The sequence below is a fragment of the Pipistrellus hanaki genome (genome assembly GCF_964339955.1).
Source record: "Pipistrellus hanaki genome assembly, chromosome: 9".
In the NCBI taxonomy this organism is placed as follows: Eukaryota; Metazoa; Chordata; class Mammalia; order Chiroptera; family Vespertilionidae; genus Pipistrellus; species Pipistrellus hanaki.
The window spans coordinates 66,957,784-66,982,970 of record NC_140511.1 but is presented as its reverse complement, the minus strand read 5'-3'; the positions used below and the strand labels follow the sequence as shown (position 1 = coordinate 66,982,970).

General features: G+C 40.9%; 1 protein-coding gene across 9 annotated transcripts in view; it reads right to left on the bottom strand.

Annotated features, from left to right (window-relative positions):
* The window catches only part of AMBRA1 (autophagy and beclin 1 regulator 1), a 161,185-nt gene that overhangs the window by 23,533 nt on the left and 112,465 nt on the right, over window positions 1-25,187 (bottom strand). For all 9 annotated transcript variants that reach the window (XM_084896077.1, XM_084896073.1, XM_084896075.1 and 6 more), the window contains 3 exons: window positions 17,218-17,328; window positions 8,665-8,853; window positions 7,673-7,827 (listed from right to left, as the gene is read on the bottom strand). In XM_084896077.1, the coding sequence (XP_084752203.1) occupies window positions 7,673-7,827; window positions 8,665-8,853; window positions 17,218-17,328 (455 nt within the window). The remainder of the gene's footprint in view (window positions 1-7,672; window positions 7,828-8,664; window positions 8,854-17,217; window positions 17,329-25,187) is intronic.

Here is a 25,187-nt window from a genome sequence, read left to right as displayed (position 1 = left end):
GAGCTGTAAACTTTGTCTTATTCATTTGTTTCTCTCAAGGAGATCCCAAGGACAGTCAGAGGACAAGAATTTCCTTTTTCAATCGGCTTGATGGCCAAAAGCCACCCTTGGGCATCAGGATCAAACCACAGAGATTACCTCAGCCGAGGAACTGACTTCTGTGCTAAATGAAATACTGAGGCCCGAGCTGCTCCCGGAACTCCTAGGAATGAAAATAATTACTTCTTCCTGTTCCCACATCTCCGAGCACAGGACAAGTTCTTGTATTTCCGTGGCTTTCAAATCTCAAAGGTAAAGGCCAAATGAGTAGCCGTTCTATATAATTACCTTAAATAAGAGTCTTTCAATATATTTCAACATTCAATGTATTTTGGAACAATTACAGGGCAAGATATACATTAAAATACTTTCAGGTAGATTCTCCTACCAATTCTTGAAAAAATAAAAAATGTTTTGCCTTTCTTGAACCAATCTACTGAGAACCTATCACTGCATTTCACTCAGACTAGAACCCGAGAAGCTCACTGATATTGGGCAGAATTGCGGAAATGAGAAAGACACATCTATTTTCATAAGGATTTCTCATCTCAATACTTTTGTTCAGTCACTGTTTTCTGAGTCACATGCTAGGTGCACTGGTGGTGGTAGTGAGTAGAGATGTATGCTCATGTATGCACAAGAAATGCATGGCACACAGGTTTCAAAGTAACAGGCGTCCCTGGGACAAATAAGAGTGCTTCCTGTGTTCGGTGCACAGTGCAGGCTGGGAACACAGCAGTGAAACCAATGAGGAAGCCAGTCCCCTAACAGGTATGTGCCCGAGGAGCAGGAGCAGGGGCAGGAGCAGGTCCCCTCTGTTCACTGCATTCCCAGACCTGGCAAAATACCTGGCGTGTGGCAGGGTTCGCTAAAACTCTGTTGAGTGAAAAGAATAAAATGTAGTACAGACTAAACTCTACTAAGAGACTGTGGAGGAAAGACATTGTTGGAGTTGGAGGAATCTGTCATGGAAAAATCTGACTAAATTAATGACTTTGGTTGCAGCCCTAATGTTATTTTAAAATGTTCATTTTGCCCCCTTCCTTCTCTGACAAAATGCATCAGAGACATCCCTGACGTATCCCATACTCCCCCTTCCCCACAATGTGCTAAAGAAGGAAACTTTTTGAGGATAGATGCTTTGTACCACATCTCAGAAGTCAACTTTAAGATAATTGCAGCGGAAGCAGCTTTTAATAAACTGACAGGCAGCTTTAAGAAAATTAATGAGGACAAAACCTTAGGAAGGAGTAAATCACTTGTGACAACAAAGCTGTCTCTTTTATCCTAATCTCCCCTTGAAGAAATAGTACCCTTCCAGGATACAAAAATAAAATTTATCTTCATTTGTTTTTTTGCTACTCTGAGGCCAGTCAAGATTACGAGGCTTGGTTCTCTTAGATTTCTGGAGAATACTCTGGATTGAATTAGAGTTCTAGGGTTCTTTTGAAAATCAAATTTTTACAATTTCAGGAAGTATAAAAGATTGGATTATATCACAGGCTAAATTCAGGGCAAAGAGGGAACCATATTAAAGAATGGAGCTAGGACAGGCTAAAAGAGCTGAAACATGTTAGTCATATAAATGCTGGTCACTGCTGACAGCAATGGACACCCATCCAGACCCAGATTCTAAGCTACAATCCAGTTCTGACTAATCTGAGCATTTTGGATATCATGCCTTTTTTTGTGGTTCATTTTAATGAACATTTAATGAACAATCATCACTAGGCTCCGTGAAGATATGATATGATATAAAAGAAAGAAAGCCAATTAATGCTTCTTAGTTAGCCGAGAACAGTCTCAGGTTTACTTCTTGTGGTGACACTAAGATGCCCTTTAGTAGGTATCATAGTGACATCTCCCATCCAAAGATAACAGTGAGTTGAACATTGGAAAAAAGAACTCAAGAAATACTCCTTCAGATGGGAAGAGCCTGAGAGAAAATTAAAGATATTGCTTCTTCTCACTTTTTGGCCAAAGCACCTCTGTATTCTGTAACACGTAGGCAAACAGGCATGAGCTTGAAGAGCCTGAATAAAGTCAAGTGTGGGCAGATAAGAATTTTAATCAGAATTGGAAAGACGTCTCACAGCATTAGTCCTTAAAGAACCATCATCACATTAAAATGCTAGCTAGCCTGATCCTAAATGCCGGGAATTCTTATGGGCAGGAGGTACTCATAAATCTCTCAACCTCCTGGAAATATCGGAAAGATCTGGTTAATAGAAGCCATAGAAGTAAACTAGATGAGATTCCAGAGACAGGGTAAGAGCACAAAAAGGAAAAAGGCAAAGCTAAATCGACAGGCAAGGTCTAACTAGAATACCCATGCATTTTGTTCTCTGCAGTCATTTGGAGCAATTGGTAAAACAAGAATAGCTGGGCCCCACCCCGATTCAACAGGTCTCAGGTGGGCAGAGACTGCGTTTCTGTTAAGCTCCCAGGTGATGCTGATGTGGCCCCAAAGGAACACACACTCAGAACTACAGCCCAGCTAGACGCAAGTAAGTTGTAGGTTTATAAAAAATGGAAACAAAGCTGCTTTTTCTCCCTGCTGTCTAGGGTCTGTTGAGGAAGAGATGGATGCAGATCTCTAGAGCTAAAACTCTCCGGAGACATGGCATACAAAACAGTCCAAGAACTCTTAGGGTCAAGAAGTGGGGGGAAAGGGAGTGAACAGGAAGAGAGGAGAAAAAAATAGGGGAGAGTCTGGCTGGTGTTGCTCAGTGGTTGAGTGTCGACTCAGCACCAAGAGGTCACCGGTTCCATTCCTGGCCAGGGCACATGCCCGGGTTTCGGGCTCCGTTCTCAGCAGGGGTGTAGAGGGGTGGGAGGACGTGTAGAAGGAAGCCGATCAATGTTTCTGTCTCTCTCCCTCTCTCCTTTCCCCTTTCTAAAAATCAATAAAACTTTCTTTTTCTTTTCTTTTTAAATATATTTTATTGATTTTCCACAGAGAGGGAGAGAGAGATAGTTAGAAACATCGATGAGAGAGAATTATCCATCAGCTGCCTCTTGCACACCCCCCACTGGGGACGTGCCAGCAACCAATGCACATGCCCCTGACCGGAATCGAACCTGGGACCCTTCAGTCCGCAGGCCGATGCTCTATCCACTGAGCCAAACCGGTTTCAGCTGGTTTCGGCTTTTTTTCTTTTTCTTTTTCTTTTTTTCTTAAATAGGGGGAGAGAAAGGAAGAAAAAGGGGATGAGGGAAAGGCTTTCTAACATCCACTCCAAACTAATAATATATGTAGGTAAGTCGCTCAACACTTGAATACAATTTTACCGCATAGCCACAAAGAAAAAGCTTTAAACCAAATTGACCTCTCAGTATTTGAGGCTGTCTTCGAGAGCACAAAGCTGTTTCAAAGAGAAATTAGAGCTAAACTACTTTGTCCTAGAGCTTCTACTCCCACTCAAGTCAAAGAAAGTGTCCTGTTTATCACTCTGTCAATAAGATGAGCAGAGAGGAAAAGCAAATCCGCACTGGTGAGATCCAAGCAACCAGTGCCTTTTGGAGCTACAGGGATTATATAACCAGGGTCCTTTGCGGTTCGTGTTAAACCACTTATATATGCCCACAGCCCCACCTGGGAGAGGAATGCTCTCTGCACCTGGGATAATGAGTACATACCACGTGTTAATTCCTGTGCTGAAAGTACTACCGGTAATCCTTATTCTTGTGCTGTTGTTTTCTTGTTTTGTTTTTTAATCCTCACCCAAGGATATTTTTTTCCATTGATTTTAGAAAGAATGAAAGAGAGAAGGAAACACAGAGAGGAATATTGATGTGAGAGAAACACATGGATTGCCTCCTGCACGCGCCCCAACCAGGGCCCTCAGGGAGGAGTCTGTAACCGAGTTATATGCCCTTGAAGGGAATTGAAAGTGGGACCCTTTGGTCCGCAGGCGAATGCTCTATCCACTGAGTCAAACCAGCTAGTGCTATTCTTGTTTTCTAGCTCAAAAGGACTCAGCATTTCCCCACCCCACCTATAGGTGCTGACTCTGCCTCCATTCCAGGGTAAAGTAGCACTTATTACTAATAGAAACTGGAAGAACAGTTTAGTATATGGCTATTTCTGGTTTTGTCACTAATTTTTGTTATTATGCTTTCACTTGGTTACAACCAAAGTTATTATAATGTGCAAGTTGCCACTATTTCAGAAAATTAATTGCAGTTTTCTGTTACTATATTGTGCCTTGTTCCAATTAGAAAATGAAAGTGGAGAGGGAACACAAAACTTTAGCTCAGCAATTGCTAAATTCCTAACTAAAAAACAAAACAGAAATGAACAAAAAGCCCTCCTTGGCTCAAGTGTTAGTGAGTCAGATGGAAAGACCCTGAATCACAGAGAGTAGCCTATCTGATCCGTAGGAGCCTCAAATGGACAGAGGAATGGGGGAAGACAACGTATGTGCCTAGTCTTATTCTTCCTGACTTTCCAATCATACTAAAACTGGAGAGACTAACTTCAGTAAGCAGAGAAGGGAAATAGCAAAAGGACACAAGAGCCTAGAAACAGGATGAAAATGAAAATGACTCAACAGGGGAAGGAAAGAATCCAGCACAGGGATATTCAAGGGCAAACTCTGGAAAGTAACAACAGCTGAGAAAGGATGGGAGGTGAAGCACGGACACCCAGAAAGCTACGAGTTTGGCAGGAATTGGGACATCCGTGCAACTGTGCCTGCAACAAAATTAGCCAAAGGTGGTATCAAAGCACCACACACAAGACTGAAAGGAAAAAAAAAAGACCGAAAGAAGTAAACCTGAGACTGTGTCTCTGCCTTGAAGAGGCTGAGGGCAGAAACCTAAAATGAAGACAGCAGTCATTAAGAACAGCAGTTCTCAAACTCAAGTGCATATCAGGATCATCTGGAAAGCTTGTTTTTCAAAGACAAATTGGTGGGTCTCTCCCGCCCCATTCTTACTGATTCTAAGTCTGAAGTGGTGCCTATGCAAGGATCCCATGTATTCTAATGCAGGTTGTCCAAGTAGCAGAGTTTACAAGCACTGACCCAGGGGTCTGAAGAACTGCTTAGAATAAAAGTGCCAAGACTAATAGTGATTAGCAATTCATTTTCAGAAGAGGTTTCATATGGGACTGTGGAACAGATCATCTCTTGGGGAGAGATGTCACTTAGTGGGAATTACAGTAAGTCAGTGCTCTGGAGGACCTTCTCTTGGGATGTCTGTGGCCCAATAAGCTCACCTCTCTGAACATTTTACCGCAGTGAATTCCAAGAGGCAACAGCAAAGAGAAGGAGAATTCTGGGTAGAGAAGCTCTAGGACAAGCCCATTACCCACAAAAGCATTCCTTCAAGGACAGAGCTTGACATTACAGAGAGAGACAACCACCTATACTTATCTGTGCAAAGAGGGAGATGCTCTACTGTCCCATTAAACCTTTGCTCCCTGTCCTCACACAAAACTGCACTTCTTGCCTTAAATGGTAATACAGCACAGCTATCCAAAAAAGCTGGCGTCTTCCCTTCCACCAGTGAATGAATTCAGGGACATTTCCCGAGTGCTTTGGTGCCTTTGGACATTAAGAGGCAACCAAGACCTGGAAAACCAGAAACCTGTCTGTAGCAGGGGCTTTCACAGTCAGACTGGTGGACAGGCAACTGAAATCTTGTTGGGAAGCCTGGATTCTGTCTCTTGGGTGAGAGGAACACATCCCAAATGGGAGCTTTCTAGTTACTTCAGCTCCCTCTCCTAAGCAGCAGATGGTGCCTATTGAGAATCAAGAAAGCCTCGCTGGGAGGCCTGAAAAATAGCTCTTGTCACGAGGCACACAGCAGCTGGCTAGTTGCCTTGAGCCCCTTAGCAGGACAGCAGTGAATTGCCGCATCTCCTCAGCAGACTTCTCCAACTGCACTCCCTGAGCTGCCAGCTCCATATGTGACAACATCTTGGCTCCCGCTCTGTAGCTGTTTGCCCTTAGCCAGGAGTTGGGCAGGAGCCCTGGTTTCCGGAAGAGACTGGAGATGTCCATTAGTGTTGACGAAATCAGATCCTGTCTCTTGATGATTATAAACAATTATTCCCTAATTAGGCAGGGTTAGAAGAACAGCTGTTGGGACCAGGATTCTAGGTGGTAAAAAGCAGACACCAGGTACTCTGACCATCCAAATATGTTTAAGATAAGAAAAATAAGAACATGTAAACTAAAATTCAACTCCACCCTCAAATATCTAGATAAGAAAATAAACTTGAAGTCCTCTCCTGATCACTCAATGTCAAATATTTCTGTTTATATGGAATCCAAGAATCAGAACTCTCCTGTCATTATGATGCCAGGAGTAGAAAGGACACTTCTTGAGAATCTCTTTCATTCATTGTTTCTCCTAAATGTCAGGTTCCCTATTAAGTATGCTGACTATGTAAAGATAAAACAGACAAGTTGTCTGTTTTCAAGGAGTTCACAGCCCGAGAGGAGAGTAACATGGAAACAAATAATTGCAGTGTCGTACGATGAGTGTTACCATGAGTATGGTGGTGGCACATGGAGTGATCAGTTCTGTTTAGAAGGTTCCACAGAAGGGGAAGAGCTTGTGGGCAGTTGGATTTGAGGGAGAAGAGAGCATTCCAGGTAAAGGCACACTAGCAAGAAAGAGCCTTATTAAATTCAGGTGCTTGGAAAGAGGCTCAACAGCACTGAATAGATCCCTATAGGAAGGAGAAGAGAGAAGATGGAGACCAGAATGGAGGCCACCACACCATAAAATGGGTCTAATCTCTATTTTTTTCTTTAAAACAAATGCTTCCAATTTCAGGCATTTGTAAGAGTAGCATTAAATGAGGGGCCTGGGGGATATGCCCCTAAGGAGCTTATGCTAAACCTAACTGGGTGGATTAAGCATACACACCACACAAAACAATACACAAACAAGTGCACAAAACTATAAATGGCACAATACAAAGTGCTAAGGGAATTCACAGGTTCTTAACTTGAGACAGAATTTAAATACCATCTACTTAAGAGAACTGTTCCAAAGCTAAACTCCCCTTGACAGAACCCTGGTCAAATGAGCCACCATAGGATGTGGAAACTCAGTCAGAAACTAGTCTAGTTGAGTCCAGAGGCTTAGAAGGGATCCACCTCTGACAAGGAAGGATCCTAAAAAGGACCTTCCTCTGCTACTGAAATGGCAGGGCAGTTAAGAGCACAGCAGCTGCCCAAAGTCTTCATCATGATTACAATCCACTGCAAAGAACACTTTATAGGTGTATCTTTATAGATTGATTTCTAAAAAAAAAAAAAAGGAAAAAAGGAAAAAAAGAGTTTTATGTAGGCTAAATATATCACTTTATATATCTCCATTAAAGGTCTTGTGTGGAGGAGACAAAGAAGTATTCAGTTTGGTCTTTATCCAAAAATGTTTTCTGGCCTCTTGGGAACGCAGCTCATGAGCTAGGGTGTGAGAAAGCTCCTGTCCTTTAATATTCCACAGCTTCCAAAGGTAAGGCCTGTTGGTCAGCACGTGCCAACTGTAGCCTTTCCGTATGCCTTAGGAGCATATCTCTGGTCCTGGCTCAGAGATCCCCCCATTGTCCTTCATTCCCCTGCCAAGCCTAGGAGAGCTGCCATACAGCAGAAGCACAAGCAATGACACTCACCCGCATGGAGGTCTCGCCACCATGGGCCTGTTGCAGCCTGAAGACCTGGGCCACCATGTGCTCTGTGGAGGGGTGCAGCAGGATCCTTCGTGAGGCCAAGCCCACCATTACGTACCGGCCCATTGGGGACAGGCTCACAGAAATGGCATTGGGACCTGAGGGCCAAGAGAAGAGAGAACCATTTCCCAGAATTCTTTTATTACAAGGAAGTAATTTTTCCTCTTAATCTTTTCTCTTTCTCTCCAGCCTCCATCTTCATTTGGTCATTATGGGGTTAACACATAGGACTGTGGTGAGGAGTAAAATGTAAAGTACTGATTATAGTGTCTGATATATAGGAAGTACTTAATAAATGTTAACCATTGTATGGAACCCATAACAGATTCACATTTAAAAAAAATTGATATCATACTTTAAATACAACTTAGAAATCTATTTTTTTCACGTCACACATTATGAACATTTTCCATAATTAAATATTCTGTAAGAACATTTTAAAGGCCGAATGGTATTCTGTCCTATCAACGCATATCACTTATTTAAGCAACTCTTCCCAATTTCATATTTTTTTCTATGATAAATAATAGTACTGTGAATATCATTGTATATAAAGCTTTGTACAGTTTTCTTATTATTTCCTTAGAAGTGAAATTACTAGATCAAAGAGAAAATACATTTTGGGGGCTTTTAATACAATGCCAAACTGCCTTACAGTTTATGAGTATGCCCACTTCCCAAGCCATGACCAAAGTTCCTCCCTTACTCCTGGCCATCACAATAGAAGCATATCACTGATGCTATTGTGGTAGGGAGGCCTTTTATCCTGAGATTCTTTGGCAATGCTAGCAGGCAGGACTCCTGCAAAGCAATCTTCCTCTGGTCTGTGCCCCAGTGAAGACCATTACTCCCACCTAAACCATGCCTCCCCTAGGAATGCTCATGCCAAGGTACCAGCATCCCTCTGTCACTAGTTTGGGCTTCCTATCCCTTACCAAATCGCTTGGTGTAGAGCATTTCACCCAAGTTGTGGGGGGCCAAGGAGTACACTGCCAGGATGCCTTCATCGGGAAAGCCCCTTTGGCTGCTAGGGATGAAAGCTGCCAGGAGTTGGCCATCTGCAGAAATGTCACAGCTGGCATCATTGTAGATCTTGCAGTTCTGTACCAGCACATTCACGGAGGCTGCATCAAAGAAAGAAAAGAGGGTAAAAATGTTTGTAGTTGATGGGATGAAAATTTTGGGCCAAGCCCTGGCCAGTGTGGCTCCATTGTTTGAGGTCGCTGGTCAGGGCACATGCCTGGATTGTGGCCTTGATCCCCAGTAAGGGGCATGTAGGAGGCAGCCCATCCATGTTTCTTTCTTACACAGATGTTTCTCTCTCTCCCGCCCTTCTTCTCTCTCTAAATCGATAAAAATATATTTAAAAAATATTTCTGGTCCAAGAGGTCTGAACCCTCTCTAGAAATGCTAAAGGCTGCTTAATCAAACTCAAATGTACGAGTAATACTAGAGACAGGAAAGAGATGTCTCCTCTACCACTTTAATATGAAACTTCAATAGTTAACACAACCACAATTACCTCCTGAGTCTTAGTTCACATTAGGAAACATCATTTGAGAGATCAGATAAGGAAAAAGTTATTATAAATTGTTCCTGGAGAGCCACTCAGCAGCTGTTATAGTCCAAAAGGTCAAAACCAGGATGAATGAAATGCAAACCCACTGACTCCAGGAAAAAGGTGATACAGGTAAACTTCCTTTTAGGGGTGCGGCTCCTATTCACACAAGCTTTGTGACTCTGAAGAAGGAAGTCATTTCACAAGTTTGTGTCTTTATCATTTAAGAGAAGTGGAATATTTATAGATACCAATCTTCTGAACAGCCCCTGGCTAATACTAATACGGTACCTAATTCCACAAGTGAGGATAAAGAAAAACAAAGCCAATATCCATGGGCATCCCCAGTCCGCACTTGGCAGTTACTGAGAATTACATGTGGGTCCACCAGGCAGCAGGCTTTAATGTGTGTGTGTGTGTGTGTGTGTGTGTGTGTGTGTGTGTAAGAGGGTGTGTGTTGGAGGAATGTCTGCAGGTGGAGAATGTCTGTAGTTTTGTTTTGGTTTTTATTTGAATCTTTCTCCAATTCCCCACCAGGAAGAAGTGGCTTACCCTTGAGGTGTGCCTGGAACCAGAGTGCCCATATCATGGCACAAGCAAAACAGCACAACACATCCAAGGGACCAAGCTGCTTTGGGCTTTGTCTCATTTAAGTCTATTTTATATGCACATGCAGAGAGACTTTACTCTTCTTATCCAAAGATTACTTAGACGTCTGCTGTCTGAGCATTATGGTTAAAGGGAAAAAAGAAAGAAAGCCAAGCTCAGCTGCCCTCACCAGATTCCAAGTGATCTTAAGCCAAAAGACATGACTTGGGAGGTCAAGGGCAAGTTTCACCACAAAATTACGTTAAGGAAAACAAAACAGAAATACTTTTCAGGGGCCTTGAAGCTTATGAAATCAGGGACCTAGATAAAATGAAAACTCTATATTCATCCCCCTATTCCTGTGTTACTAATGAAGCAAGAGATGACAGAGTAGATAAAAAAAGACATCTGAACACATTGATTAGGCTATTGTGCCAATTCTCTGGGGCTGACACCAACAGCGCCATCACACATAAAACTGAGGAGGGACCACAAGGATGGTTCTGTTTGCTAACTAATAAAATAATGACATCCAAATACTCACTGCCACCATTAGGGCTCTGTACTGCTCATCTTCCAACCCACCATCTGCTCTAGCCTGCATGGCTAGATTTATCTAGTTAGCACCGAGGCCGTCTGCTCCTTATTCAGGGTCCCAAGCCTGTTGCCAAAAAGATGACAGTCTCCTCCTCCTTTTCTGGATTGACACACAATTCCATTTGGGGATACAGAACCAAAGGGACAGTGGGAAACTTCAGAAGTGTATCCATTTCGGTTTTCTAACCTTGATGTAGGCACAACTCTTAGAAAGATAAAAAACTGACAATTTACATTATAACCATAAAAAGCAGGACGAGAAGCAAAGAAATCATAAATATTAAGTAGGACGTTAAAATAAATAGGGAAAGAGATGGGATGCTGTGGACAAAACAGACAGCTTTGCAGTTACTATTTTATCCACATAAAAATGCATGGTGGGTATTTTATGAAAGTAGGCCTTTTCTATTTGTGTGTTAACTGACAATTCAGTCAAACAGACAGAGCCCTATGATGACCCTCAAAACGCACTACCAACATAGAAGGAGCATTAATTGTTTACTCCCATATTAAGTTCTACAAGGGGCCAGGAGTGGGGAGGAAAGTACAAAGTAAGGTTTTCCTTCTTCTGGAAAGCTTGCTTTAGGTCCATGAAAAACGGCATATAGACAAAGAGCAGTTTGTGAGCCTCAAATCCAAGCCACTTTGTTTGTGTTTGTACTATATTATGATGATTCCAAGTCAATGGCCACCTTGCAAATTCGGTCCCCTCCACGCAACTCCATCCAATTTCTCAACTGCTGCTCCTAACAGCAGGAGCTTACAGACAGATTTACAAATTAAAAATGAGAAGAGAATGCTGAAAACTAAAACAGAGCTTCTCCAACAGCATGCTGTGTTTCAGAAACTGTGCACGCTTTCACTTCTACCCTAATGAAGGGATGTGGAAGACGCACAGTGATTTGGTAGCTTCATTTCAGAGAGCACTGGGTGGTGTGTTTACAACTTCATTTTTATTTCAAAGCTCCAATTAGCAACTTACATTTGCTGCTTGTTGTCTATTAATTTCCCACACGGGAATGGAAATGCTCAGTGACATGGTGAGTGGTCAATGCTGCAGTTTACTGGTGCAGCTTCTCAGGAGGCTGACATTTTGATGAGTTAATTCATATAAGAAGAGAGTTCTCAAATCTGTTGCTAGTTTTCTTGGGCCATAGAAAGAAATGCACTAATGACAAGGATACCTCATTCTTTTTAGACTCAATAATAACGTAAACAGGTAGAGAAAAAGGTGAAGTGAAATGTAGCCCAAGACACTGGCAGCCACACACCATTGTAAATATTTTTTTCTGCTCGCAGACTTGTCTTACCACACAGTAGGTCTCAAGCGCCGACCTGCCTCAGAATCATCTGGAAGGATTATTTAAAACAGTATCAGGGTGGCCGAAGCCGGTTTGGCTCAGTGGTAGAGCGTCGGTCTGCGGACTGAAAGGTCCCGGGTTCGATTCCGGTCAAGGGCATGTACCTTGGTTGTGGGCACATCCCCGGTAGGGAGTGTGCAGGGGGCAGCTGGTCGATGCTTCTCTCTCATCGACATTTCTAGCTCTCTGTCTCTCTCCCTTCCTCTCTGTAAAAAATCAATAAAATATATTTAAAAAAACAAAACAAAAAAAACCCAAACAGTATCAGGGTGCCAAAACCAGTTTGGCTCGGTGGATAGAGTGTCGGTCTGAGGACTGAAAGGTCCCAGGTTCGATTCCGGTCAAGGGCATGTACATTTGGTTGTGGGCACATCCCCGGTGGGGGGTGTGCAGAAGGCAGCTGACCGATGTCTCTCTCATCAATGTTTCTAACTCTCTGTCCCTCTTCCTTCCTCTCTGTAAAAGATTAATAAAATATTATTTAAAACAGTATCAGGGTAAGGACTGAGAATTTGCATTTCTAACAATTTTCCAGGTGTCCCTGATGCTGGTTTGGGGCCATACTTGAAAACTGCTACTTTACCAACATTCCTTGATCCCTGAGCTGTAGCACCAGAAACCTGCCCGCACTTAAAGAAAAACACGTGAGGAACAATGATGGAGCAATCAGCTGTGGAGCAGAGAACAGAAATAAAGGCTAGAAAGAAAGGCTTTTTCAAATCAAAACTGCTTCAGAGCTTCAGGGGGGCAGCTCCAGGGGGAGAAAAAAAACCAATGCAGAAGACAGCAGGAAGCCACCATGTTCCAGACTGCAATGTAATCTTCTCCTAATTATAAATGATTTCCAAGTGAAAATGCCCTAGCAGGGAATGGGAGGGGTTAGAAGTGCTGATGGTGGAGGAGCAAATGGCTCTACCTTCCTATCAACTCCATAGTTATAAACAAACACCTTTTACAAAGATCAATTTGTAGCCTGTTGCTGGTGGGCCAGATGAGGCCATGGGAGTGATTAGCAGTTGCAGTGCTTTTGCAAATGCATTAGATATTTTCCAAAAGGTTTAAACCAGCAGGAAAATTTCCTCTGAAGGGGCTAACTCTGAGCCCCTCCTATCTATCCTATATAATAAAGAGGTAATATGCAAATTAACCATCATGCCATCACAAGGTGGCTACACTCACAATGGAGGCTGGGGTTCTTGTAACACAAGATGGCTGCGCCCACAGTGGAAGCAATCAGCAGGGACCTGAAACTGCGTGAAGCCAGGCAGGTCAGGACACCTGAGGCTGCACACCCCTCCCTTCCCAGTGGGGCTTAACTGGGGACCTCAGGTCGCACCCACCACCCGGTGGGGGCGTGAGGGGGATCTCAGGCCATGCCCTCCACCCTGGAGCCAAGCCAGTGGACCTCAGGGTGTGCCCCCACCCTGTCCTGGGGGACCTCAGGCTGCACCCCAAGCCCAGGTGCTGGCCTGGTGCTATGATCTGCCCCATACCACTCAAGGTACCCTAATGACCAATGCTATTTACCCAGTAAGAGTTTCTCTTAAAAAGTGTAATTCACCTGGCCAAGTGGCTCCGCTGTTTGGAACATCGACCAATATACCAAAAGTCTGTGGGTTAGATTTCCAGTTAGGGCATATACCTAGGTTGTGGGTTCAATGCCCAATTGGGGTGCATATAGGAGGCAACAGATTTATGTTTCTTTCTTTCCTTTCCCCTCTCTCTAAAAATCAATAAAATATATATCCTTAGGTGAGGATTAAAAAAAATAACAACAAAAAACAAAGTGTAATTCACAGTAAATCTAATGAGTCATTATTTTCCACCCATGAAAACAGTTTCAAAATTATGCATTTGAGGTCTTAGTCACAAACTTCTAATCTCTTTACAGATAGTATTCCAACTGAAACAGGTGGCCAGAATCTCTAGCCTAACTTGAGAAATGATCAAAACCATAACTAGAGTTTATTCAGACCAACCACAAAACACAAGCAGTTAAAAGCTAATGACGGGAAATCATTACTCAGGTGAGAGTGATAATCATTCTAGAGGTTAATACCACGAAAAGGAACATGGCTACCCCATCAGACATTATGTGCCCCAAACTTCTAGAATGCAGGTTTTGCCTAAGGTCAAAACTCTAAGAAAAATAGGGCTCTTATAAAAAGCAGAATTTTAACACCAAACATGATTTAAATGAGGGAGAAAGGCGAGCTAAACTAAACGAATCAACCTAGTTACACAAAATGCTCCCTGATCAGCTCGGGTATTACAAGACCCATGATCACAGATGCAAGAAGGAACACAGAAGGAGAACGATAGAAAGCTGTAGTTGCAATGCCCTGATGCTTGTACAAAAAATGTTAAAGGCATCCAAAAAGGCCTGGTGAGATATTAGCATATCCAATACCTTTGTTCTTCTGAATATTTTGTTTTTCTCTCAAGGAAAATGATCTCCAACTGGGTGGAAACAACATGCTTAAGAAGGATCAGAAGCCCATTTACAAATGAGGCAACAAGTTAAAGAAGCAACTATCTTATTTACATAAACATCACGCTTGAGAGATGAAAAGCATGTTCCTCAGAGTACAGGTGTGACTTCAGAATTAAGGCCATACTCTCAAAGAATCATGGCACAATTCCCAAGAAAAAGATATGATAAAAAGAGCTAACTTTACTGACCTTAGAGTGTTTGACATGTATTAACTAATTTAATTCTCATAACAATCCTATGAGATTTGCATTATTATCCTCATTTTGTAGACAAAGAAATCAAGGTGTGGAGAGATTAAGTAACCAAAGTCACAATGCTAGAAGGTGGCTGAGCAAGGATTTGAACCTGGACAGTGTAACCCAAGAGCTCATTTGCTTAACCACCATAGTACAGTTGACAAGAAAAATTATCAGAGAACTAATTCTCCATATGCTTATGAAAAACAGAAGCAAAACAACTATCAGGTCTTTGTATTAAAAGTATAAGTAATTCCAATAGTATTATAATTGTTTCAAATGAAGAAAACCTCCACATTTTAACACAAGCATAACACTAATACCAAAACCCATAGATTTTAGAAACAAGAAAGGACAGATTTACCCGGGCCAGTTTTGCTCAGTGGTTGCAATACTGGCCAGCACACTGAAGGGCCTCCTGTTTGAATCCCAGTAAAGGGCATGTACTTTGGTTGCAGGTACAATTCACAGCCACTGGCCAGGGCGAGTGCAAGAGGCAAACCGTCAATGTGTCTCTTTCACATCAATGTTTCTCTCCCCCTCTTTCTTCCCTCTTCCCTCCCTCCCACTCTCTCTCTCTAAAAATCAATGAAAGAAATAGCCTCAGGTTGAGTATTAAAAAGAAAAAGGGGGAGAGATTCATCTCATACCGATGAAATCCTCTAATTACTAGCAAGCTACATGAAAGAAATTTAACATTAAAGAATATATCCTGGATCAGGTGGGGTCTAGTCAAGGAATATAAGGATGGTTTCAATAGTACATAATCTATTAACATAATAATCATACTAGTAAATCAAAGGAAAGAAAAAAATATGATCATCTCTGTAGATACACAAAAGGCATAACTAGATTCAATATCTTATATTCTTGATTTAAAAAAAAAACCACAAACTTCTTGGTAAAATAGGAATAGACGACTTCCTTAAAATAATAAACTATTTCTAGTTCAACCCAAAGCCAGCAATATGCTTGCTGAGAAAAAGTTGGATGTTTTCCCGTTTAAGTCAGGAACAATGAGGATGCTTGCTATTACTAACATTGTTCTCATCATAGCAGCCAATGCATTTAGACAAGAGAAAGAATTCACAGGTGTAAAACTTGGAATGGAAGAGGTAAATTTTCTATTTATAGATAACACATCTAGAAAACCCATGAGATTTAGCTGATAACAACTAGTAAACAGATTCAGTACGATTGTAGGATTTAAAAAATAAACTTGTAACAATACATTTAAGAAATGTACAAAATCAAGCGAAGTAAACTTTTAACATTCATAAGAATACAAGAGAAACTGGAAATGATATTACATTCTTACACTGGAAGATATAAAGATATTGAATCTCCTTAAGTTAATTACAAAGTTAATACAATCATAATAATTACACTAATAGGATTTTTTCAGGGGGGGAAAACGAGTTAGTTAAAAGTCCATGCAGAAAAACAAAAATGCTTGAACATGCAGGAAAATTTGAATTAAAAAAAATAGCAAGAGGAGAGTCCTACCAAATTCTAAAACATAAAGCTTCAAAACTTAAAAGACCCACGCGGCACTCTCACATGAGGAATCAGAAAGATCACTGGGACAAAATAGCCTAGAAATACATTTCAATACACACAGAAAATTATTAATAGGATGGAAGTAACATTCCAAAGCAATGGAGGCAAATGGATTATTCTATAAATTATCTGGAACAAATGAGTAGCCATGAGGGAAAAGTCAAATCATACCCTGCTTCTTTGGTATTAGGTTAAATTTCCTAGTGAATCAAAGACTAAGAGGTAAAATAAAAAACTAAAATATAAAATTACTACTGATCTTCCTAATGATGACATAAAATCTGAGAATCACAGAAGGAAAGTTGGGGAATTTTGACTACCTAAATTAAGTTCTATGAAGAAAAATAACCTTCAGCAAAGTCAAAATAAAAATGGCAACTAGTAAACGCCTATTTGTGAATTTTCTCATCTATAAAGCATTCCTGTAAAACCAATAAGGAAAAGACCAGGAACACAATAGAAAAACAGCTAAAGAAAGCACATGGACAGTCAAGAAAAGGCCACTTGCATGGCTCAGTGTATGAAGAAGCCCACCACCTGTTTTGTAATATGAGAAATACAAACTAAAAATATCTACATACTATTCTTTTTACCTATCAGATTTTCAGATATCCAAAAATATGCTAACACATTCTAAACAAGAGTGTAGGGAAACAGGCACTCTCATAAACTGTACTTGGGAGTATAAACTGGTATTACCTGAGTAGAGGGCAATTTAGCAATATCTACCAAAATCACAAATATACATACTCTTCCTCCCTCCAATTCCATTTCTAGGAATTTATCCTAGATATACTTGCTAGATATCTTAACTTCTAGGCTTAGAACAATGAACTACTCGTAAGTAAGCTTCTCAGGGCACAGACATCTTCATTTCTATATCCACTTTAGCACTATTCCTTATACTGTACTTAGCATTGTTTGCTGTTATATACGTTTGCTGAACTGCTTAACTGAGAGTTGCAGAAAAGACATATGGCAATCTGCTTCTCAATGAGATGATGGAAAGTCCGGTGCTACGTGAGTTTCTGAGTTATGTTTCACCAGTAAGAGATACCCCATCTATCAGTATCCCAAGTTCTACTCTGGCTTACCATTACTGATTTCTGGGAGGTCAAATTTAGTGAAGTCCCACCACTGGAGCCGGTAGGTAGTATTGGCAATATTACTGGCCACAGCAGACTGTCCATCACCAATCACTGCCCCTGGTGAGAGAAAAGACAAGAGAGTCCATTACAGTGTTTATCTACATGTTTCCACTGAGAACATTAGTAAATCCATACTGGGATTAGTAGGAGAGAGGTAAGAGAAAGAACCATACTAGGGCTAAAGAAGGCTGGCGAGTCCCATCTGTCTTAAAGAGAAATCAGACATGTTTCTCAAGAACAATTTTATGTGGAAATATAATCCCATTCATCAGCCCTCTCCCATTATTTAATATGTTTTTAAATTGATTTTTTAGATAGAGAGGGATGGAGGGGGGAGGGAAGAAGGGAGGGAGGGAAAAGGGAGTGAGGGAGGGAAACACTGATATGAAAACAAAACATCAATCTGCTGCTTCCCACAATCACCCAACTGGAGAACAAATCCACAACCTAAGCATGTGCCCTGACCAGGAATTGAACGGGCAACCTTTTTGGTGCACAGGAGGACACTCAACCACTGAGCCATACCAGCCAGGGTTGCTCCCTCCCATTATTAACATTTACTTAGTGCCAACAACGTTGCAGATACTGTATATACCCTATTTGGTAAGCTCACAATCTAAAGAGACATGAATTTTCATAAAAATGTGAAACAAGCTGGTTGGGCTCAGTGGATAGAGTGTCTGTCGGCCTGCAGACTGAAGGGTCCCAGGTTCGATTTTGGTCAAGGTCACATATTTTAGTTGCAGGCTTCTCCCTGGCTAATGCCCTATTTCGGCTTGTGCAGGAAGCAATCAATTGATGTATTTCTCTCACATCAATAGTTTTCTCTGCCTTTCACTCTCTCTAAAAATCAATGGAAAAATGTCCTCGGATAAGGATTTTAAAAAAAATAATAGAGTAAAACAAAGAGTGAAAGCATGAGAGGACACCATTAACAGAGAAAAGCATTTTGGTCTCTGGATGTCTTTGTAATAAGCAGCACTCTTTAGAAAAAAGCTTCTCCTCCTTAGTATATGACCTTCTTCCTAATAAAAAATCTTAAAAGAAGGCTCCCTCCAGGGAACAGACAGCCACTATACAGCTGACTGGATATAGATTATAAAAAACAAATGAGATAATATTTGTTAATTCTTCTGAATCCCTGGCATGTAACACAGCAGAAATTTATAAGCTTACTTTCTCAGCATCAAAATATTTTTATTATGACAACATTTTATAACCCACACTTCCACCCCACTCAGGAGAACTTCTCTGAATCCAGATTCACTTGTAACATCTCAGTTTAAATTTCCCTGAGATACACACTTCAGTATGACATTTTTTTCCCTTGGTAGCCAATTAAATAAAAAATTGATTTTTTTTTCAACAGGGTAACACTTTAATCTGCAGTTGTATTTCATTTACATGAACATATCATTTCCTCCTCCTCCTTCCAAGGTGCATTCCGTACACAACCACCCATCCGATCATACCGAGCCAAACCCTCCTGGGAGAACATTCTTGCATGCTAGACAACCTACATGTTATGCTCTGCTGCAAATCAACTCCTGCTTTGAGAAACTGAGTTTGTTAGAGCTTACTGGTCTCCAAATAGTGAACAATTTTATACCTATTTCTGCATATCACTACAAAGGATTTTGTCATCTTTTTATCTTTTATTTCTTATCTTTTAGAGAACTGTCTTCATTGCTCTGTTACTCCTAATGTTTTTCCAATTGTTTGCTCAACTGGCCAAAAGATTATTCAGAGAGCAAACAAGCCCTAAAATATGAGAAAAAGATTCTTCCTACTTTTCTCTAATTGCTGAAGGCCACTGCATGGGAAGATTTGTTAACATTAATTTACTGATAGTGCCTTTGCCCCAGTTTCAACTGCAGAGAAAAGTACACATACTGAAACAGCTCATTTTCAAGATGAGGATATGACTAGATTATGTATTCTCAACACGGGCAATATTACCCTCATGGGGGTAAAAACTAGCTCATAAGGGGAGCGGAGGAATCTTAGTACAATAGCTAGTTCTCTTCCTATGTACTGCAGTAGATAAACAGATATACAGCACATCAGTGATATTAAAATTTCATGACAATAGAGATGATTAGGGGAAAAATGTCTAAAAAGGCTCATAAGAAGGCTCTAATAAGGGTAATAATGTAATAGAGGTTGAGAAATACTATTTTAGAGAAAACAATACCCCCAAACAAAATATTCTTTACAGTCTTACAGATTCATAGACAGAGACCCAAATGATCACGATTTCCCTAAGGTCTGAGGAAGACAGCATTCGGGGGATGCTGTCAATGAGTCCACTGACCTCACACCCCTATTGAGGGCCTGTGGCACACCACTCAAATTAGGTAAATATATATTTATATATCCTTCCCTTTATTTTATATTTTTAATTTGAGAGAGAGAGAGACAGACACAAGGAAGGAGGGAGAGTGAGCGGGGGAGGGAGGGAAAGAGAAAGAGATAGAGAAACAATGATTTGTTGCCCTACTTATTTATGTATTCACCTGTTGTTTCTTGTATGTGCCCTGACCAGGGATTGAACCCTCAACCTTGGCATATCGGGACAATGCTCTAACCAATTTAGCTACCCAGGTAGGACTATGCCCTTCCTTTTAACATTTACAGAAGATTTTATAATAATCACATCTAATCAGAAACTTTTGCTAAACTTCTGGGTCACGAGAAGGTGAAGATTCCTATGGGACTTCCTTAATAGGGACTTTCTTATTTTTATAGGCCTCCTTGATAATGAAAACCATTTTTTAAATTCTAAGATCTACTGTTCCCCAGCTCAAAATCATTCAGTTGCACTCTGACCCTAGCTCAATTCCACTGAACTTATGAATTGTTCCCCTGGCCTGCTTATCTAGATGGCTGACATCTTCCTTTAACCACTAGCTTCTCTCAAATTACTTTAGTTCCTTATCATTTATTTCCTCCAACTTCTCATAGAAAAGCATATAACCCTAAATGGAAGAAGATAAATTGACTTTCTCAGTATATGATGAACGAAATGCTAGTTGCTAAAAGTAGAAAATAAATGGAAGAAACAAATCCCATATTCTAAAGGTTTAAAATATGAGGGAGAAGATGAGAACTACGAACAGGAAAATAGTTACGGAAAATACCAGATGCTTTATGAGTGCTGTGGATTTGCAACTGGTAACACAAATGGCTAAGGCTCCAATCCACTGCTCTAGAAGCACCCTGAGCATGCCACAAGAAACATCATTTGGAGAACAGCTGTGCTATAAAATAAACATGTGTGAAGAGACTGGGGAGGTGTTCCCTGCCAACAGTGCCAGAGTGCTGAGAAGAAAAGAAGCCTGGCACCAGGAAGAGTCAGTTTTTGGTGCCATGTAAACATAGATTAGGAAGCTAACGATGCCAGCAACAGATTGTCACCAGGTTCTCTTCTGCAAGAACTGCTGGCCAACCAAGCCTCTCTCTCGGAAATATCAGGAAGAAAAAGTACCACTCTACTAAAAAAAAAAACACAAAAAAACCAACCATTTAGTATAAGGTGAAGGTATAGGACGTGCCAGAATGAGTCAATGAGCCGAGCCATAAAATATTAGATAGAAGGCACTTAGCCTTAGAAACCAAATCCCGATGAAGGATTTCTGAGACAATAAGGTTTTCTCAGTAACAACACAATGGAACAAGCTAGACTCAAGGTTTCTCAACCTCCACTGTAGATACAGTGCGCCAATAATTGTTTACAGGGTGGGGTGGGTCTTGTGCATTGTAGGATGTTTAAGCAACATCCCTGGCCTCTCCTTACAGATAAGAAACCAGATAAGTTCCCTTATCTATTAAAAAAAAAAAAGGTATAACAAGAATACATACAACTTATAGAGTTGTCGGGAGAACTAACTGAAACAATAAATGTAATGTGACGTCATTAAAATTACTTTGACTCTAACTGGTTTGGCTCAGTGGATAGAGCGTTGGCCTGTGGACTGAAGGGTCCCAAGTTCCATTCCGGTCAAGGGCACATGCCCAGGTTGCAGGCTTGATCCCCAGTATGAGGCCTGTAGGAGGCAGCCTGATCAATAATTCTCTCTAATTATTTTTAAAAATATATATTTTATTGACTTTTTACAGAGAGGAAGGGAGAGAGATAGAGAGCTAGAAACGTCGATAAGAGTGAGACATCCACCAGCTGCCCTTGCACACCCCATACTGGGAATGTGCCCACAACCAATGTACATGCCCTTGACCGGAATCGAACCTGGGACCTTTCAGTCCGCAGACAGATGCTCTACCACTGAGCCAAACCAGTTTTGGCAATTCTCTCTAATTATTGATGTTGCTATCTCTCTTTCCTCTCCCTTCCTCTGAAATCAATAATAAAAAAAAATAATAATAATTACTTTGATAATTTACTCGAATCTCTGTATGCTTTTCCTCAATGGAAAGTCCTTTTGTAAGGTCCAAATAATGTGCCAGCGCCAAGAGAAAGAAGTACTTAATTTTTTAATTTTTTTTTTTTTATCCTCACCCTAGGACTTAGTGAGAGGAAAAGAGAAAGATTGATGTGTGAGAGAAACATCAATCAATTGGTCGGTTGCCTTCAATACATGCCCTGACCAAGAATCGAACATGCAACCTTTTGGTACATAGGATGACATTCAACCAACTGAGCCACTCTGGCTGGGCAATAATTAATTTTAGAGTTAAGGCCAACTGTCTAGAGTAGCTGAGGCCCAGCCAGGAGCTGCAGCCAGAGAAGGTACTACTGCAGGAGATATGGAGGCCTCCATCCAGGTGGGGACCAGCTGGGCTGGCGCCTCCCCCATCCCTCACCCCAGGCTGCTGCCCTGCTGCCCTGCTGCTCTGCGCCTTGTGCCACCCACAGGAGGGGAAGCGGAGAAGAGTAGCCTAGGCTCGACCCTCTTTACAAAGGATGCTGTCAGACCACAAGGGAAGTACAATAGAAATCAGTAACAAACAGATAACTGGAAAATTATAAAAGACTTAGAAATTAAGCAACACACTTTAAATAACACATGGCTCAAAGAAGACATCTCCAGAGAAATTTTAAAGTATTTTGAACTAAATGAAAATATAATGTATTAAAATTTGTGGGGTACAGCAAAAGCAGTGCTAAGAAGGAAAAATTTACCACGATAATTTAAGCTTCTACCCTAGGAAACAAAAAGAGCAAATTAAATCAAAAGTAAACAGACGAAAATAAATAAAAATTAGAGATGAAATTAAAAACAAGCAATCAATAGAGGAAAAATGAAATCAGTAAAACCCAAAGCTAGTTGTTTAAAAAAAGAATCAATAAAATCAATAAACCTCTAGACAGGCGGGGGGGGGGGGGGGGGGGGGGCAGGCCCTGGCTTGATTCTTCCTCACGTTTCCAAAGGGCCAAAGCATTCCTGTGGCTGTGATCTTACCTCTTCTATATTAAGACCTTCCTTTGTTTCACCGCCCCCAGCTTTAATAAACATACTCTCAAAATAACCTCGACTCATGTTGTGAAATCTTTTCCTGTATGAATTCAAGAGTCCACACATTCTGGGCCGTACTGGGGCAGACCTGCCTCTGTCCCAGTCCCTTTCTAGTGACAGAAGTACATGCAGAAAATATTTAATATTTTTATTTAAATTTTTTATTTTGATTGATATTAGAGAAAAGAAGAGGGAGAGGGAGAGATCTATTTATTGTTCTATTTACTTATATGCATTCATTGGTTGCTTTTTGTATGTGCCTTGACCAGACATGCAGAAATTTAAATGCATATTGTTAAATGAAAGAAGCAAAAATCTATATTCTGTATAATTCTAACTATATGACATATAGTTTGAAAAAATCAAAAAACTATGGACACAGCAAAAAGTCAGTAGTTGCCAAGGGTTTGGGGGAGGGGAGGTATATAGATGGAAGACAAAGAGATTTGGGGGGATTATTAAGCTATTTTGTATGATACTATAATGACAAATAAATATCATCATACATTTGCTAAAACCCACAGAACTTACAACTAAGAGTGAATGCTAATGTGTAATCTGTGAACTCTGGGTAATAATGACATGTTAATGTTCATGGACTATAACAATGTTCCATTCTGATGCAGGATGCTGATGGTGGGAAAGGCTATGGGTGTGTGTGTAGGGAGGAGGTATATAGGCATTCTCTGTATTTTCCACGCAATTTTTCTGTAAACCTAAGACTACTCTAAAAAAGGTCCATTAAATTGAGAGAGAGGGGGAGAGAAAGGGAGAAAAATATAGACAGATAAAGAGAGACTAGAGAGAGCCCAAGACTGTCATTCATGTTCTAGGAAACAGCAGCTATCCATAAGGATACTATTAGTCATGGCAGTCCACCTTCTACCATACTCTACAGAGTTCTCCTGGAGTTTCAGAGCAAAAGAACAAATAAGGATTATCGTAATGAGACAAAACAAGGAGCAGAGGACACTTAAATTCAGTGATCCTGGCCAACTATCAGAGAATAGCAAAAACCAAGCTGCCAAGTCTCATTTTCTGAGTCAGGTCTTCAACCTCTAGGCCAGAAGCCTGGGACTGTGTCTAGGGATAAAATCTTAATAGTTACAACAGTCACATGGTAGGAGAGCTCTACCCAGCCTGAGAGCCTGCATGCATCTCTGCCTCTGCATCTCTTCTGCTGTCTGGAAAAAAAGAATTAGGAGCCATTTTTTCAAAACACTTTTTTCTCCCTGCCTCTTTCAAAGATCTGTTCTAGGAGCAGGGAAATAAAGAGTATGATTCAACAGTACAGTGAAAATATGGAACAATGGGAATCATTAGCAAATCTATCAGAAAAGCTAATTCAGGAGGGTAAAAAAGGGCAAGTTACAAAGAAGGAAACAATTAAATTATATTTCAGCCCTATAAAATTGTCCAATTTGAGTGCCTCACTCAGAATGAGCATCTCTGACTGTGCTGCTGCTGGAACAAGAATGGGGCTGGGGGCGTAAACACTCATCAACATGGAAACATAATTACTATCTTTTTGCTTGGTTGTGATATAAAGTCAAGAATTAGTTTGCTGCCCTAGCCGGTTAGGCTCTGTGGACAGAGCATCAACCTGTGGACTAAAGGGTCCTGGGTTTGATTCTGTCCAAGGGCACAGCCCAGGCTGCAGGCTCAATCAGCATAGACACAGCTGATCCTCACAGCCAATTGGCCTGGAGATCAATTCCCCCCAGTGATACCAACAACAATTAAGACTATAACAAGGCTAAGCATACAGTCCACAAAGGGGTGCACCAAGAGTGTCCACCTCAGGTAATTGGGGAAGCTGAGCCACTGTACCCTATAGGACACCTAGCACACAAAGGTACCCTACTAACTCAGGGAAGCAACTAAAATGTGAAGACAAAGAAACAGATCACAAATGAAAGAAATGGAGGAAAGCAAAAGACTGGCTATAGAGTTCAAACCACAGTTATAAGGTTTTTCAAGAATTTCCTAGAAAAGGCCAATAAATTTAGTGAGACCCTCGAGGATATGAAAAAGGACCAACTAGAAATTAAACATACATTGACTGAAATAAAAAATATTATTCAGGGACCTAACAGCAGACTAGAGGACCACAAGAATCAAGTCAAAGATATGAAATACAAAGAAGCAAAAAATACTCAGCCGGAAAAGAAAAAAGAAAAAGAAAAAAAAAAGAATCCAAAAAGTTGAAGATAGTGTAAGTAGCCTCTGGGACAACTTCAAGTGTACCAACATCTGAATTATGAGAGTGCGAGAAGAAGAGATAGAGCAAGATACTAAAAATATATTTGAAGAAATAATGACCGAAAACTTGCCTCACCTGGTGAAAGAAATAGACTTCAAGTCTAGGAAGCACACAGAACCCCAAACAAAAGGAATCCAAAGAGAACCACACCAAGACACAGCATAATTAAAATGCCAAGA